This window comes from Diplotaxodon limnothrissa, linkage group LG13 (genome assembly GCF_057381915.1).
Source record: "Diplotaxodon limnothrissa isolate DT_005_m linkage group LG13, D_limnothrissa_male_GT1.1, whole genome shotgun sequence".
NCBI lineage: Eukaryota > Metazoa > Chordata > Actinopteri > Cichliformes > Cichlidae > Diplotaxodon > Diplotaxodon limnothrissa.
Window position 1 is genome coordinate 8919319 of NC_140608.1, and position 15660 is coordinate 8934978.

The window sequence follows — 15660 nt, forward strand, 5'->3', positions numbered from 1 at the left end:
TGATGCTGTGACAGTGTGTTTCCCCAGAAGAGTTAGGGTGACTCTCCTCTATACGGTTCACTGCACTCCCTCCCTCTTTTTGTGGTTTTAAGCACCATGACTCAAGAGGGGGAATAGACACAGCTGCAGAATCCGTTGTCCGCTGACTAGATAAGCACTCTGGCCTCTCCTCCGGGCTTCTTGTATAACACTTGAACAAAAACAAATAGAAAGTGACACCTCCTCAGTCTGATGCTCCCATGTGGAGCATGGAGACGAGGGAAGACTGCTTTAGGAGATATAAGAATGAGAATGACTCCATGATGATGAGCCACAACTTCTGTATAATCAAATGCTGTTATTAAAGGCAGCCTGAAGCCTTGCTTAGCCACAGTGTGGTCTACGCCTGCACTTGACCTTCCTGTTCCTGGGAGGCACTGATAAAAAAGGGTGTAGAGGTCTAATGGAGATAATTACACACCCACACCCAGTATAAAGTGTGGTTTTCTGGCTATGATATGTTATTATGCGCCAACATGTCTAAAGAGCGAGAGGATTCGTCACCTAAATGGAAAAGCAGAGGTAAGCCTGGTCATTCGTTATGTCCTGCAGCATGTCAGAGTCGTCCCACTGCTCATTACCGCCTGGACCACTTGCACCTGCGCTCCTGCACAAAAAGGGGACTACACCTCACCAAATAAGGACATGTGAGAGCCTCGTTGGGGATGACGTTAAACGTGAAATGGGGAAGAACGGGAGCGCGTGGACCGTTTAGATGAGGGACCTAACGTGGAAAAGGAACGCCGAGCTAATCTGGTTACATAAGAAGCCATTGTATTTCCAGAACGTCTCTGCGCTAATCTGCTGAACTAGTCATGCTCAACTGTCCCGCGGCGGCGTAACATACAGGACGGGCGCGCGCACACTTGTGGCTCTGAAGGCTCAGAAGCTTCTTCTGCTTTTGGCAGCGTGTGAAACAAGATAAATACATACAGTGATATACGTTCACGGATCCCCGCAAAAGCTGCCATGCCTCATTTTGCAACTGGCGGCGTGTGCTGCTCGCGCCCGTGACGATTCCGCTGACGCGCCAATAGCCGCACCACCCCAGAGAGACAGAGGAGAGCTGCGAGCGACTGACTGGACACCAGTCTCTCTTTCTCTTTCTTTTCCCACCCCTTAACGACCGCGGACGGACGCCTTCTGCTGTGCAAAACCCGTGGACGAAATTTAAACTACTAACATCATCCAGGCTCTTCTGCAGAGATGGAGGTACCAGGTTTGGCGCACAACATCAGCAGTCCATTAAGTCCCTGCGAGGGGATGATCAAGGACCTAAGCTTGGACGCCATACAGTTATGCGAACGAGATGGTAAGGGGGGATTGTCTGCTTCTCACTGGGGTGCTGACATATCTCCGCATAACGCCAGTGCATTAGGCCGCTTTGTTAGTTTCGGAGTCGCTGCAGGCATGCAGTCAGTTTGTCAGTGTTTGTCTCTGCGTGCTGTATGTACCCTTATTGTGTGGCAGTAATAGGGGCAGCTGGCTCCGCTGGTTCCTCGGATGGATGAATGGATGGTGCGCTTGTGCGTGCTCGGAATAGCTGAGCGTCTTTACAGTGGCAATAAGGTCTTGGCTCAAAATGAATGTGTACTGCTTAACTTGGAGGCAGGAATCTTAGTCTAAATGATGAGTGTCTTGATTTCAGCACCACAGACATGGACAGAGGCCGGCTGCCACCCCGCCTTTAATCGCTAATTCTCTTCCATCTTCCAAAGGAGCTGCCTTTTCCCATGTATGCTCACTTACTGCATGTCATCCTGCAAATTTTATAATTACAAACGAGACGCTCTTTAGTTGCTATCCCACCCCCAGTTCCCATAAAAGTCTCCCCTGCGCTCACGTTTATAATTCATCAAGTCTTCCAGCTGCGCCCGTGCTGTGTGTTGTCTGTGGCTCACTTCTTCGAATCAAAAGTTTTCCGAATATTTATCATTAAACGAAGAGCTGAAACTATTCCCATCATAGAAAACGAGGCTTCATAAACCAGGCTTGTAATGCGAAAATTGACAAGTAGCTGCACGAAGAGGCTTAACCCCGACGCGAATTGAATGGTGGGGAAAGAAAAAAGGCAAGTCATCATCAGGAGAGAATGAGAGGCAGAAACATGGCTGCACCCACATGTGTTCTCAGGCGGTGCAGCCCTACACACCCATCAGTGCAATTACACAGCGCTAATTCCACATCTGCGTCAAGACTCCTGCTCACAGAGGTGCCTCTTAATTAAGATTGGAAATTAATTCACATGAAATATGATCACACCTTTTCATTGTGTAATTGGGTTCATTTTTTTTCTTCATAAGTTTCTATGCCAGATTGATTTGTATGTGTACACAGGCTGGTTAGGGCATCCAAGGTGTCAGTGATGTATCTTTATTAAGTCTCCTCGGTCACTGTAAAATCTTTTAGCTGCCAGAGTGTATACCCCTTAGAGCTGATTCTAAACGGTATATACGCGATGCTGCCCGTTTCAAATGATCACTGTGCTAGCCTTTGTGCTTTCTGTGCTGCAGGTTTACTGCTGAGCCAAAACAGCCACTTTCTTAGTTTCCAAGAAGGCTACTCAGTGTAAATATTATCTGTGTGTGTCCTTGAGACACCCACATACTCTGTTTATGAAGCAACACAGTGACAATGTCCACCTTCTGTGCGAATTCTTCAGGACAAGTAGTTGTTCTTGTACAAGTATTGTCAATGGGTTAGTTGAAACTGTTTATAATGTGTCTGATAGGAACAAACGCCCCGAGTACTGTGGACAAAACTTGAACTTCATGAAGAGATTAGGAAAAAACAATTTATGTATGGATTTTTGTGCAGATTATCTTCATACTCCCATAAATATTTAGTGTTGCCACATTAAGGTGGAGCACATCTGTAAAACTACAGATTTCAGCTTGTTTGGATAACTTTCTTTCTTTTTTAAGAATGGTTTGTAGATTTTTCCCAGTCTCTGAATTTTATCACCTGAGCCTCATATTATATTATATTATATTATATTATATTATATTATATTATATTATATTATATAGTTTGCACTGTCCCAGCCACACCCTTTCTAAAAGACTGGATCACTCGCTCTTACCTTTCCTGGAAATGGATTGTTATCTTATCCAATCAATGCGTACATTTTTCTCAAGGTCCGCATTCATTTCACTGTTCCACAGCTTTCTAAATTTATCTTCCAAATCATTAATATTTTATTATCAGATGAGAGGCTTCTATGCCTATGCTGACCCAGCAGATGGGTGCATATAGCTTCAGTAGGCTTACTGTCTGTGGGAAAGGGCACTCTCCAACACAGTGAAGACTGTTTGGGAATTTCAGTGCACAAAAGGAATGGTCGGACACAAGTCGTTTCTGTGTGTCCAGTTTTAGACGGGGTGTTAATGGTTCAGTTTAGTGATGGGGCTGTGACATGAGTAGGTGGGTGTGGGGCAAGTTTTGCTGAGAATGAAGAGTAGTACAAGTCACAGCATCAGCTCATGTGAGCAGAGTTTGTCTGCTGGTGTTCTCCATAGTCTATGGATCGCTCCCCCGATGCTGTGCTGGATAAATTTGTCACCAACCCCTGTAAGGCTGACAAGGACCACCATTTTGATTTTATATCCACAGTTAATACGCATTTGCAGAACGTAATCAAATCCACGCTGCATGTCTCACATGGCCTTTGTGCCGTACCCGCTGATGTGATGAAGTTGCCATGATGGATGGCTGCTATTAATGCAACTAAGCAGTGTGACTGTGCTCTTTGAAATCTCTCTGAAACAGCGGTAACATACTAGCATGCGCATTTCCAGAATGGACAGGTGCACTGATAAGTCAATACATGGATGCATTTTTAATCCCTTGACAGTGGACCTGAGAACATCATGAAATTGTTCTGAGATCAAGCTGGCAGTGAAGGACTGAAAGTCTTTATAAAGATAGCTGTTGTCCTCCTAAATCAAGCAATTTCTTTTTTTTTTCTAGCTCAATCAACTGAATTTTTTTTCTTATTCCAACAGCTGACAAACCCTTTTTGAAATTACTGACATTATCACCAGTCACGTGTTTACTTCTAACAGTAAATTTCAGAATGCTAAAATGATCAATTGAAATAGGAACAAAGATATAAAGTTTCATTATGTTCATTTTTTATTAGCTCAAACATGCTGTGTCACAGTCGAGCAGGGCTGGAGTCAATGAGTGAAAGTAGCGATGCTCCTTGTGGTCATACAGACATATTCTTGGAATCAAAGCTACATCCACTAACAATTTCTATCCAAAACACTTCTGCAGAGCCATTTCTCTATGGCCTTTTCTCCTACACACACTCACTCGAACGGTGCAGCCATCCATTTAAATTAATTTTGGTGCGTGGCTCCAGTCATTCACATCTGCGAAAATGGCTATAGACTCCTGTGATTAAAAAATACTCTGTGGACACACGGAAAAGCCTATCCAGTATGTATCAACATGATACAACAGCAGGTCTGCCTTATGTCATACAGCGTCATCTGAGTAAGCTGGCATTTTAGTTTGGCTGTGTTCACTGTGAGCAGTTGTGTCTCATGACTGTGCTGGCAAGAGTTGGAGGTACATATTATGCAGTCACTTATTGACCGTGTAACATATTCACTTGCACTTGACCGCTCTACGAGATGCTTCAAAGCATCATTGATAACAGTGGCGTCTGACCTTGAAAAGCCACTGCAAACATTTATGCTTATTTTTCTTTCTTTTTTCACTGCTGGTATACAAAAATCCCTCGCTGCAGAAACTCAAAACATGAAATGTAAAAAAACACAAGTCTGAGATTTGGAGATTCATATTTTGTGCAAATGAGCACTGATGATTCATTCTGGTCTCTGAAAAGTCTTTAAAAAACCCCTCTGTATTGATTTTGTTGATTTTGAACCTACTTAACTAAAGACTGCATTATTAAATTATCGTTACTCATCTTTGTTTGGTGTTCGGGGGCTTACTGATGTCTAAAAGGTGGAACATAGACTGCGTAACCTGATGAACGGGGCATTGTTTAACTCACTCTGAGAGAAAGATGTTTTTCCGTTGGCGGCTTCTCTCACTCCCAGCATGATCTCTGTCCCGGTCTAGCCTGTGCATTGAGAAGAACAAAGGCGTGATTTTTTTTTTTTCTTTTTTTTGCAAGCATCTATGCCTAGTGTCTGTTGTGTTGCTCATGTCTGCAGATCAATTTTACATCGAGCACTGCAACTTAAAATGTAGGAGGCTTGTCTGTCTGAGTACCTACTTGTGCACTCAGAAACAATAATCCGACATACAGTGCTCAGAAATGTGTTGTTGTTTTTTTTATCATTAAACTTGATTGAAAGTTTATTTGTTTTGAATTCAAGAAGTTTCAAATGGAAGCATAATGTAGTCTCACATCATGGAAACTCCAACCACCAAGAGAGTTCATTTACATTGCTTAAATGGTCTAAATGGAAATCAAATCACTTTCCTCTTGCTGGTAAAGAGTGCCAACAAGTAATTTATAATTTGGAGGCAGGTGTGACTGGAACAAATCCCACCATAAAGAGCCATTAGGATGGCTCCATGTATGCATGTTAACAAGATTTATATTGATCCTTCTGCACTATTGCTTTTCCCTGTGGCGTTAGACTGTTTGCACAGTAAAAGGGCAATAACCAATATGGTCCATTTCTTAAACTCGTCTGAGGCTTTTCATCTTTTAAGATTGTTTTTGTTTTTTCTATAGGGCCGATATTTCCGTGGCCTGCTCTTTGGTGCTCTGCTGTGCATCTACAGATCTTGCATGTTATTTTGAACTCCCGGTGCATATGTGCACAGCATGAGTAATCTGTGCTCATAAGCTCTCAAGCATTTGCTCCAAAACAGACTCTTGTCTTGCTTGATAAAGATCAAGCAAAATTTCGCCCCCTCCTAATAAACAGCATAAGGAAATGGAGTAAATCGACAGAAAATAACAGCGGCTTATTACAGTATATTGTGTTAAAAATTATGATTCAGCAAAATGAACACTGGCGTCAAACATAGCACGTTAATTTAAAAAGGAAGGAGGTTTTAGTCTTCCTGAGCAAAGCCATGAAAGGTTCTGCTTTCTCCCTTACCGCCTGACCTTCATCCCGTTTGGTGTTCTTCATCATTCGTCTTGTGCTCTTGCAGCCCCAGAGGATTCAGACCTGAGCTTAACACTGGCTCTGACAAAGCTGGTGAACACAAGATTAGCTAGATTAGCTGGTATCAGTTAGATATCATTTATTCATTTTAGCCTCTTTTGGGGTTTTTTGTTTTTGTATATTTTGCACACGTCACTCTTCAACCTAACCAATTCAAAGCCAAACTTCACCTCTTTCTCCTTTTAACCTGTCAATTGTCTGTATATATGTCTATAGCTCTTCACATTAGTACCATTTCCTTTTCCCTTCAGCTTTCAGAGCTTGTTTTCCCTAATAGCACAACCTTTACTGTGACTGAGTTGCCTCAATAGTGTTCTGTAGGTGATTTCTGACTGCATTTGGAAAGCTTCACTGCCTCAGTGTAATGCTCTTCATCTGCAGGTTAATTAGGAGAGCATTAGAGTAAACGAGGTAAATGAGTATTGTGGAGTTGCAGAGAGATGGGAGGGCAAAGACCTGCATGGGGTCTAGTTTTTAGTGAAAACATCAATGTTGACATTAACAATTTAGGGAGCAGAGGACAAGCAACCTACTCCGCACAACACAGCGAGTGAGCTAGCAGGTTTTCCATCTTTGATGTTTGATGTCGGTTAATGTTTACAGTTGTATACTGAAGGTGGCCAGAATTAGAAAATTGTTTATTTGCACAGTATTTTTATAAGCAGGCTTCATTTTACATTTGAAAATCTATAAGAAATCCTTGCCATTGTTTCACTTCCTTTGGGGTATATTTCATCTTTTGCTGACATGAATGTCAGAGAATGACAACAGGCCTGGTAGTTTTCTTGAATCTGTTAAAGGTCAGCAAACAAAGTCTCAGGTGGGACTTTATGTAAGCTTCATGTGCTTACATCACTGTCTGCTCTGTGCTGACTCGGTGGAGCGTTTTCTGTCAAAGGTCCGCGTCGTCACGTCTTCCGTTCACTCTCTCTGTCTGGTCTGAGCCAAACCTATCAGCTCAGTGTGTTTAAGTATAATGAGATGGACTTTAAAAGCAATAGGATGAGGTGGTTTCACAAATCAAAGAAGCGCAGTAGGGCCAAGCATGATCGTACAGTCAGTCATGCTGGATCGGGTTATGATTTAACATCTGGTATCTTTACATATTTACATATGCAGGATCCTTTTCCCATAGGTCCCAAAAAAGTCCGGGTCATGACATGTTGGTAGAGATAATAAATGTTATGTCCAAATGCAATAACTTAGTCATGCAAAGGTCCTTGCACTAAAGTCCACAACATGTGTTACGTTTTAATTAAAATGAGCAACAGTTTTGCCCAAGTGTGTAACAGGAGGTCTTTTTAAATCGAAGATGATGGTAATCAGCTAGTTGTGATTAGAAACTAGTGATTAGGACAAAAGTAAGTAGGGGGTCTGGTCTGGTGTGATTTAATGTGGTGATGAAGGACATAAATGTGCCTCCTAATGGATTTTTTTTTTTCTAAATTGGTCAGAAGTCATGATTTTAGAAGGTAAAAAAGGTTCTTAAAATGAATCAGTCTACCGATGCTCTACTGCTAGTGTTGTATGGAGGTGAGGCAGGAGTGTCCACACTACCAATTATAGGATTAGTCTTTTATCTCGCTCCCTCTCATTTGATGAACAGAGATAGTTTTTTATGCTTCACTGGTTCTGCCATTGTTGACACTGTATTGAATCCAACCATGTTTCGAATCACTCCCAAACACCGCATTCTTGAATTTTACTCACTCTTGTTTAGACCCCAGAGCATACACAGAAAACACATTGTTGCCGTGCCAAGTGGGCGTCCCATAGTGTGACGCAAAGTCTATATTCATCCTAATTTTACAAAGCTCTTATTCAACCCGGTTTTGACATTTCATTAGCCTCTCTGTGCACTTTGGGTAGAAAGCCTTTGCTACATGTTACAGTGGCCTATAGTGCGTGACATCTATGCAGCTCAGATAAAATTGAGATTTATTCATTTCTTTGAATGAGAGCAATGGAAGCTTTTTGTCTTAGTCAAATACACTAGGTACTGGGTATGAAAATGTAGCATGTAGCTTAAACCAGAATTGCATTTTCCTTATTTCCCAGAGCACAGAAGCCACACCCACCTGCTGGAATCTTTTGTTTCCAAAGGGGCAGCCAGTCAGAAAAACAAAGATGGATAAATAAGATATTTAAGGATCGCTTTTAGTCATGTAAAGTGAGTCTAATAGTGCACAAGATAACAAACATAGATTTGGAAATTGACATAATGGGCCTCCGTTAAAGAAGAAAGAGGAAAGAAAAAAGCTCCTCTGACATTCACTGGCATTTTAAATGTTATGGTTCTGGGCTTATGTGCAGGGCCTGCACTGTGACAGCTGTGTTTTATCCTTAAAACTGATCATAAACAGACCAATCTGTGCCAAGACGAGAGGGGATTCAAGCATTTAAAATATTTAATGGCGCATATGTTCTGGAGAGCTGATAGGTGTACATGTGTAGAGGGACTGATGTGTTGCCATGGAAACACACTGTATATGGCAGTCAGTAACGCAGCAGGTTTTTGTGTGTGACTGTGACATGGTGGCTATATTACCCAGTGTGCTGCCAGTGGAATAATTCCTGCTATATGTTTAGGTATAGCGGGAGTAAGTTAGGTTTAAAGGTGTACTGATGACTTGATGCGGTTATAATGATGATTTGTCACTGGTCAATGTGTCTTCAGACATAGATCATCAAATAATTTAAGTGCTAGGAGACACAACTATTATTGTATAAAATGTAAACCAGAACCTGATGTTTATTCAGAGGATTTCTAGACTAAATTTGAACCACATCGTTTCATTATGGTGTCTTTTTTTTCCTCTCCTGGACTGTGCAGGAAGTAAATCCCAGGACGGCAGCATCACTGAGATGGAGGAGCTCCCAGTTCCTCAGAACATCAAGATTAGCAACATCACCTGTGACTCTTTCAAGATCTGCTGGGACATGGAGGCACGCAGCAAGGAGCGCATCACGCACTATTTCATTGACCTGAACAAGAAGGAGAACAAAAACTCAAACAAGTTCAAACACAAGGTAATGCTCAAGTAAGGGAGGCGCATAAATACCATTTAAAGATTTCAGTGCTATTGTTATAGCAAAGGCAGCAAATATTGAATTTCAGCAGAAAGGGAAAAACTCCAGGCACAGCACAGCCATCTGCTACGACCGGCTGAGGGATGAGGGGGAAAGAGAAGAGAGCAAAGAGAGTATCTTTAACCAAATGATTTTTAAAAAAGCAATTTTACATTTTATTATTTAACCAGCTAATCGTTTCCTTTCGGTTGAATCCTTTTTTAAAAGCAGGTCTCCGGGCCAGAGGTGTGCAACAGCAACTATGAGCAATATAAGACAGCTGTTACACATGTTGCACAAAAGCAGTATATTCATATTTTTGCCAGCACAAAGGAAAGCAACAGCTGTATAGTTCTGCATGAATACAGGCAATACTTTGCACAACAGTTATTAAAATATATTAAACCACTGCTGTACATTTCCATTATTATTCTTGTTTAATAATTATACTCTATAATCTGCCATAAACCTAAATCTATTCATATTTTATGAACAGTTAATTAAATTATAGTATTAAATTCAAATTTTCTGAGAAACCTGTGGCTTAGAAAAAAAACTCTGCTCAATTTGATGTTTTTGATGAAACTTCAGTTAATTCTACATTTCTTCTACTTCTGACAGAAGAATGAGCTTTTCACCTTAATTATCATACTGTCAGTAGTGCTTTAGATAGATGTTGCCGTGCTCTAAACATCTAGTGTAATGCTAATTATTGATCTTTGTAAACAGAAATGATTAGTGTTGACACTGTTTTACCTCAAGACGACCTTACCTTTTCATGCTTGAGGCAAGATGAACTCATTTCAAGGTGGTTTTGTTCAAAGAATCCACGGTCAGCTGTCACTTTGAGCTCTGAAAGGCTAGTACCGCTCTCACAGCCTTCTCTGCCAGCTCGTTCGCGACGCAGTCAAGAGTCTGGTTTGATAATCTTACCGACTTGTGTCATCAGCCTCCTCACACTGCTGGGGCTGTGTCACTGAGTGTTTCTCCTTTCTGCTCTGGAGTAGCAGGCGACCCCATACTAATGTTTTGATTTTGGCGCAGGAGCAGTGTCGGTGGGTTGATGGGCTGACTCTGTTGCTAGGCAGGGGCTCTTGGTCCAATCAATGAGCTGCTATGGCCCACCGATTTTTGGGTTGTGGGGGGTTGTTGTTGGGGGTGAAGTGTATAGTTTACATTTACACAAATGAGAAGCCGTGGCTGCTACCTGCAGCCAGTAACATAGGGTAATATATCTATGTGTGTGGCTACAAGTGTCTTTATAAGGAGTTTCTTTCTGACTAATTCCTTCCTGCCAACACTCACTCACTTTTTCCATTCCACTCTGTCCTCTTTTACTCCTTCCATCCCTCCAGGATGTTCCTACCAAACTGGTGGCCAAGGCAGTACCCCTGCCCATGACGGTCCGGGGCCACTGGTTCCTGAGCCCACGCACAGAGTACACAGTGGCTGTCCAGACTGCATCAAAACAGGCTGATGGGGACTACTCCGTGTCTGAGTGGAGCGAAATTATTGAATTCTGCACTGCTGGTGAGGAATATGGTGCTTTGATGAATGCATGCACTTCTAGGATATGTGACATCAGTCTTGGCTTTAATTTTGGGTGAGCCTGAGTTAATTATAGAGAACGATAATGGAAGAGAGAAGAGTACAATGGAGTAAAGGCTAGAGCATTAATGAGGGAGAAGGTAAGAGGGAAGCTAATATACGGAGTGGAAGGAAAGGATTATAACAAAGAAGGGCTGAGAGGAGCTGTGCTGTTTATCTCCTGATGCAGAGGTCTCGGAGTTCAACGTCATTGTCTGGGGACCAGGATGGGGGAAGGGAGGTATGGCATGGGTGGATGAGGAGGGACATCACTGGGGTTAATGATGTCCAATTCCAGTTTAGGGTGATTGTTGCATCTCACTTTCTCTACACTTTGAAGTGCCAAATAACTTGAGCGTCAACACTCATGATAGCAGAGCAGAGTTATTTATTATAGTTTTTTTATTTTCTCCTTGTGACTTTTTGTTTTTAATCCATACTAAAATAATACTTACTAAAAAAGTAGGGCACTAGACCTAATTTCCTCTGCATTTTTATTTTACTTTAATTAGTTGTCAAAGTTCACAAAATTGTTAGTTTACATTTTTTTCAAAAGTTTTTAGTTTTTTCTAGTTTTTATTTTTTATTTAACTAAAATGTGTTTTCACTTCTAGTTTTCATTCTTAGTGTAGTTTTAGTTTATTTTTATTTATTTGTTTTTATTTTATTTAGGACAGTGCATGTTAATGAACATACATGTAAAAAAAAAATTACATGAATGTAAACATATCAGATTAAAGCCAAGGGCTAATTTCCATCTGTTGTCCATAAAACTTAAAAATTCATAATTCATTCATAATAAAAACTCCATCACCAAACTCACACATACACACCATTCTATTCCCAAATAAAACATTAAAACTATACAACTTATTCATGATCACACACTTGATTTGTCCATAACCAGTTTAGTATATGTAATCAAAGTATTGGACAAAGAGATATTATAACCTGATGATGGGAAAATATAAAACATAACATTCTGTAAAGTCCATCAAAAATCCAATCTTAAAAAATTAATAGAATTACTAAAATTAGTAAGCTTTATCTTCTGGCAACTGTAATATCAAGACATTATTTTAGGACAATCTATCTAACAGCTGAAATATTTCAGTCTGGACCAAACAGGTGGACTATCAGTGCCTGTAGAACAGCTATACAATCAAATAAAATAGATGAGGAGAGGCAGTTTAAATCTGAAGAAGAATGACAGGCAAGTGAAGAGTGTGAGCTGTGTCACAGTAAGAAGCTGAAGAAGGAGAATGCTAAATGAAGCTGTTGAGCCCGGCACGAGATGCCCGTCCTGTCACCAAAACCAGTCGAACATGTGTTTTGACAAGTTCGATGTCAAATGCATTTTTCCTCTGCACGTAGAAAGCTGCGGCTTTGTGCTCCATCAATCTATATAAAAGTCAGCCTTTTTGACATTAAACATTTACAGTGTCAGGATAAAGCGGATGTCTTCTTTCATTTTCATTCAAGGTACTGAGAATTTTAACCGGTTACCTGTGGTGATGTGTTTGGTGCCTGTGGGAAAATAGCCATGGGGAAAATGCATTCATGATTTTTTTTATATGCTTTGGAGAAAGTCCACTCGCCGTTGAGTACATCCATTTATCGAAAATGTTTTTGGGCTTCATGCTGAGTCATATCTAAATGGAAAAGTTAAAGATGGAAAAATGCCAGGATCCTTAATGCATGGTTCATATTTCATCCTAACCGGTGCTTCTAGTGGGTCTCGTTTTGTTTTTTTAATGTTTACATTTACTAATACTAATGGCATTAATGACAAAATGCTGATAGCATGTATACAGATTTCTAATCTGCTTTTGTAGAAATCATTTTTACAAAAATGTTTCTTTCTCCAGATTACTCCACAGTGCATCTAAACCAGCTGCTGGAGAAGGCGGAGGTCATTGCTGGGCGGATGCTGCCTTTCTCTGTCTTCTACAGAAACCAGAATAAAGAGTACTTTGATCATGCCAGGTGGGCATAACTTTATGATTTTCTTCTTTATTACATTACAAAGAAAGAAGTTAAAGCCTGGACCTAACTGAGCTTCCATGTCATTCTGTATCTAAAGAGTTGGCTGTTATATTGTTGGGTTAACACATCTGCCAACTTGCATGGCTCACTGCAACACACATTTCTAGCAAACTTCTCCGGCTCACTCCTTTCTGGTCATGTTTTATACAATACAGTTTACAAGCATGTGGGTAACATGGTATCAGAAAAATGTGTTGCTCTTCAGCTGCTAAAGCAAAACAAAACCAGATTCAGCTGCATTGGTTTCATGAATCTGCAGAAATAAGTACTCGAGCAGCCAGCCATTTTTCCCCCCAGTAAACAATGCTACGCATGCACATCAAACGAAAAGCCAGGTCTTTCTTCTACACTTTGATTTGTTTGAAAGCTCCATGTAGCTGACAGACAATAGCTGGCAGTTGTTCGGGAATGTAGTCAAAAGAAAAACAAAAATAACACGAGTATGACAGGAAAAGAAGGGATATCTCTGGAGTGGTCTACTACTGTTTACTGAAGCATTGTGCAGCTAGAGTGAACTGATTTTTATCTCGTTTCATGTGAGTGAATTTTCTTCCACTTTTGGCCTCTTTTCTCCTCCTTTTAACGGAGTGACTGTTTTCTCTCCTATCACCCTGTCCCTCAGAGGTAATGCTCACAGCTTAACAAAGCACAGTCTCTGTACTAAAGCCACAGCTTGTGGGCAGTCTTTTGTTGGTGCTACACAGCATGATGTCATCTGGATAGTCATCTCCCTTTTGCTGAGTTGTAGCTGCTACAGTGTACCGTGCGCCTGTTAAACTGCGACATCATGTGGCGAGTAAGAGTACTGACAGTACCGCTCACATGAGGCTCTTAACACTTGTGGTTGGAGCTGAATAGTCCATAAAGCCCATGACAAAGCTTGAAATATGGATATAATAAGAACCTCTGGAGTGATAGCTGTATGAATTGCCGTAATAATTACAGTTCCATTATTGGGACTTTGCTGCTCAGATTCCCTCTGTGGAGAAGAAAGTGTATGCAGCTGCCACAGATGCTTTGAATGTTCAGTTGTTAATCTGAAAGCTGCTTTTGTTTTATAGCAGTTTGTCATAATGAAAAAAACCAAACAGCTCATTGGAATATTTTCACCCCCGGGATTCCAATGACACAAACTGGACTAAGCTAAATGTGATTACTATAAAACTTTTTGTATTATGAGGCTCAGTATTCAAGATGTTTTGCATCTTACGCATTCAGTTTATTTCCCATGTGTTACAAATTCCAGAAAATTGCTCTTTCATTTCCAAATTAAAACCTGGTGCCACTCTCTCCAGTATTTACAAAAACTACTTTGATTGCCAGAGAAATGCAAAAACAGAATAAAACAGATTTCATTCCTTTGTTTGCAAACTTCAGGGAGGCGCAAGAAAACCGGATGCTGCCCTCTATTAAAGACAACAGTGGCAGCCATGGCTCTCCCATCAGTGGTAAGCTGGAGGGCATCTTTTTCAGCTGCAACACAGAGTTCAACACTGGCAAGCCCCCGCAGGATTCCCCGTATGGTCGCCATCGCTTTGAGGTGCGGGCTGATGCGCTCTTCAACCCTGACACCAACCTGTACTTTGGAGACTTCTACTGTATGTATACAGCCTACCACTATGTGATTCTGGTTCTAGCACCGAAAGGCTCAAGGGGTGATGAGTTTTGTAAGCAGAGGCTTCCTTTGCTCGACATTACCAACAACCGTTTCCTTACCTGCAAGCAGGTTGAAGAGGGTGATGGTGGTTTGGTGTTTCACCACGCCCAAGATGTCATCTTGGAGGTGATCTACACAGAGCCTGTAGACCTATCCTTGGGCACAGTGGCAGAGATCAGTGGGCACCAGCTGATGAGTCTCTCCACAGTAAATGCCAAGAAGGATCCCAGCTGCAAGACCTGCAACATCAGCGTGGGACGCTAGGGGAAACAGCAGAATGTTTAAAAGGAAAAAGAGCGTAGGAGGGGGGGGGGGGAGTAACTGACCTCTACTCACACAAAGGAAGTCCACATGTACTGATGAAGCAGACCAACACATGCATGAAGCAGATTTAGTAGGCTAACACCAACATATCTCTGACACTGCTCTGTACTCTCAAAAGACCATCATTCCCAAAGAAGAGTGGAGAAAAAGACGAAGGTACACCACTCTGACACCTGCACCATTGTCTACTCATCTGAGGGTGGGTTATCCTAATGTTGAAAACAGAAACACATAAAGATATCTTAGGAGTCAGCAGACTGAAATATGTAAACCTGGGACACCGACGACACAGATCCATCTACTCATCCGGCAAGTCACACTTACAAAACCCTTTAACTGTACTAACAAACATGGGCTGCTTCATTTCAATTTCCTGTTGTTTCTCAAATCAGTTGTCCCATACTTTATTGGCCTATGCCTTGCTCTTATAGATATACTGTTAACTGCCCACTGTGTGTGTGGACAATTTCTTTTTTCTGATTACATTGTCTTATTTTATTGTCATTTTTTACGATGTTTGATTGTCATTGAACAGTTGACAAATTGTTTTTACCTCCTCCTAGTGGCATGGACTGGTACTACAATTTTCTAGGGCTGCAGCATCGATAGTCATCTTGATTTATACCAAAGGTATTAAAAACCAGACATAAAACCGCTGTGGAATCTTAACCGTACTAATGCAACAGCCTCTGAAATGTGTATTCACCGAGTCTTTGATGACCAAGAGTGAACTATTTGTTTTTAAAAAAAAAAAGAAAAAAAAGAAAAGCATGATGC

At 41.2% G+C, this 15660-nt stretch overlaps 1 protein-coding gene across 1 annotated transcript; it reads left to right on the plus strand.

Moving 5' to 3' along the window:
- Positions 1-1162: 1162 nt before the first annotated feature.
- phyhiplb (phytanoyl-CoA 2-hydroxylase interacting protein-like b) lies at positions 1163-14860 on the plus strand. The gene is made up of 5 exons (XM_085369757.1): positions 1163-1351; positions 9034-9230; positions 10625-10799; positions 12725-12842; positions 14280-14860. Exons 1-5 carry the CDS (start codon positions 1246-1248, stop codon positions 14821-14823), a joined length of 1140 nt encoding a protein of 379 aa, XP_085225883.1. The 5' UTR covers positions 1163-1245; the 3' UTR covers positions 14824-14860.
- Positions 14861-15660: the final 800 nt, after the last annotated feature.

Excerpts from the sequence above, each read along its gene's own strand:
- phyhiplb (XM_085369757.1), top strand. The coding sequence starts at position 1,246 with ATGGAGGTACCAGGTTTGGCGCACAACATCAGCAGTCCATTAAGTCCC. Across the intron at positions 1,352-9,033 it reads ACAGTTATGCGAACGAGATG|GAAGTAAATCCCAGGACGGC; the intron begins GTAAGGGGGGAT and ends TGGACTGTGCAG. Across the intron at positions 9,231-10,624 it reads CAAACAAGTTCAAACACAAG|GATGTTCCTACCAAACTGGT; the intron begins GTAATGCTCAAG and ends CCATCCCTCCAG.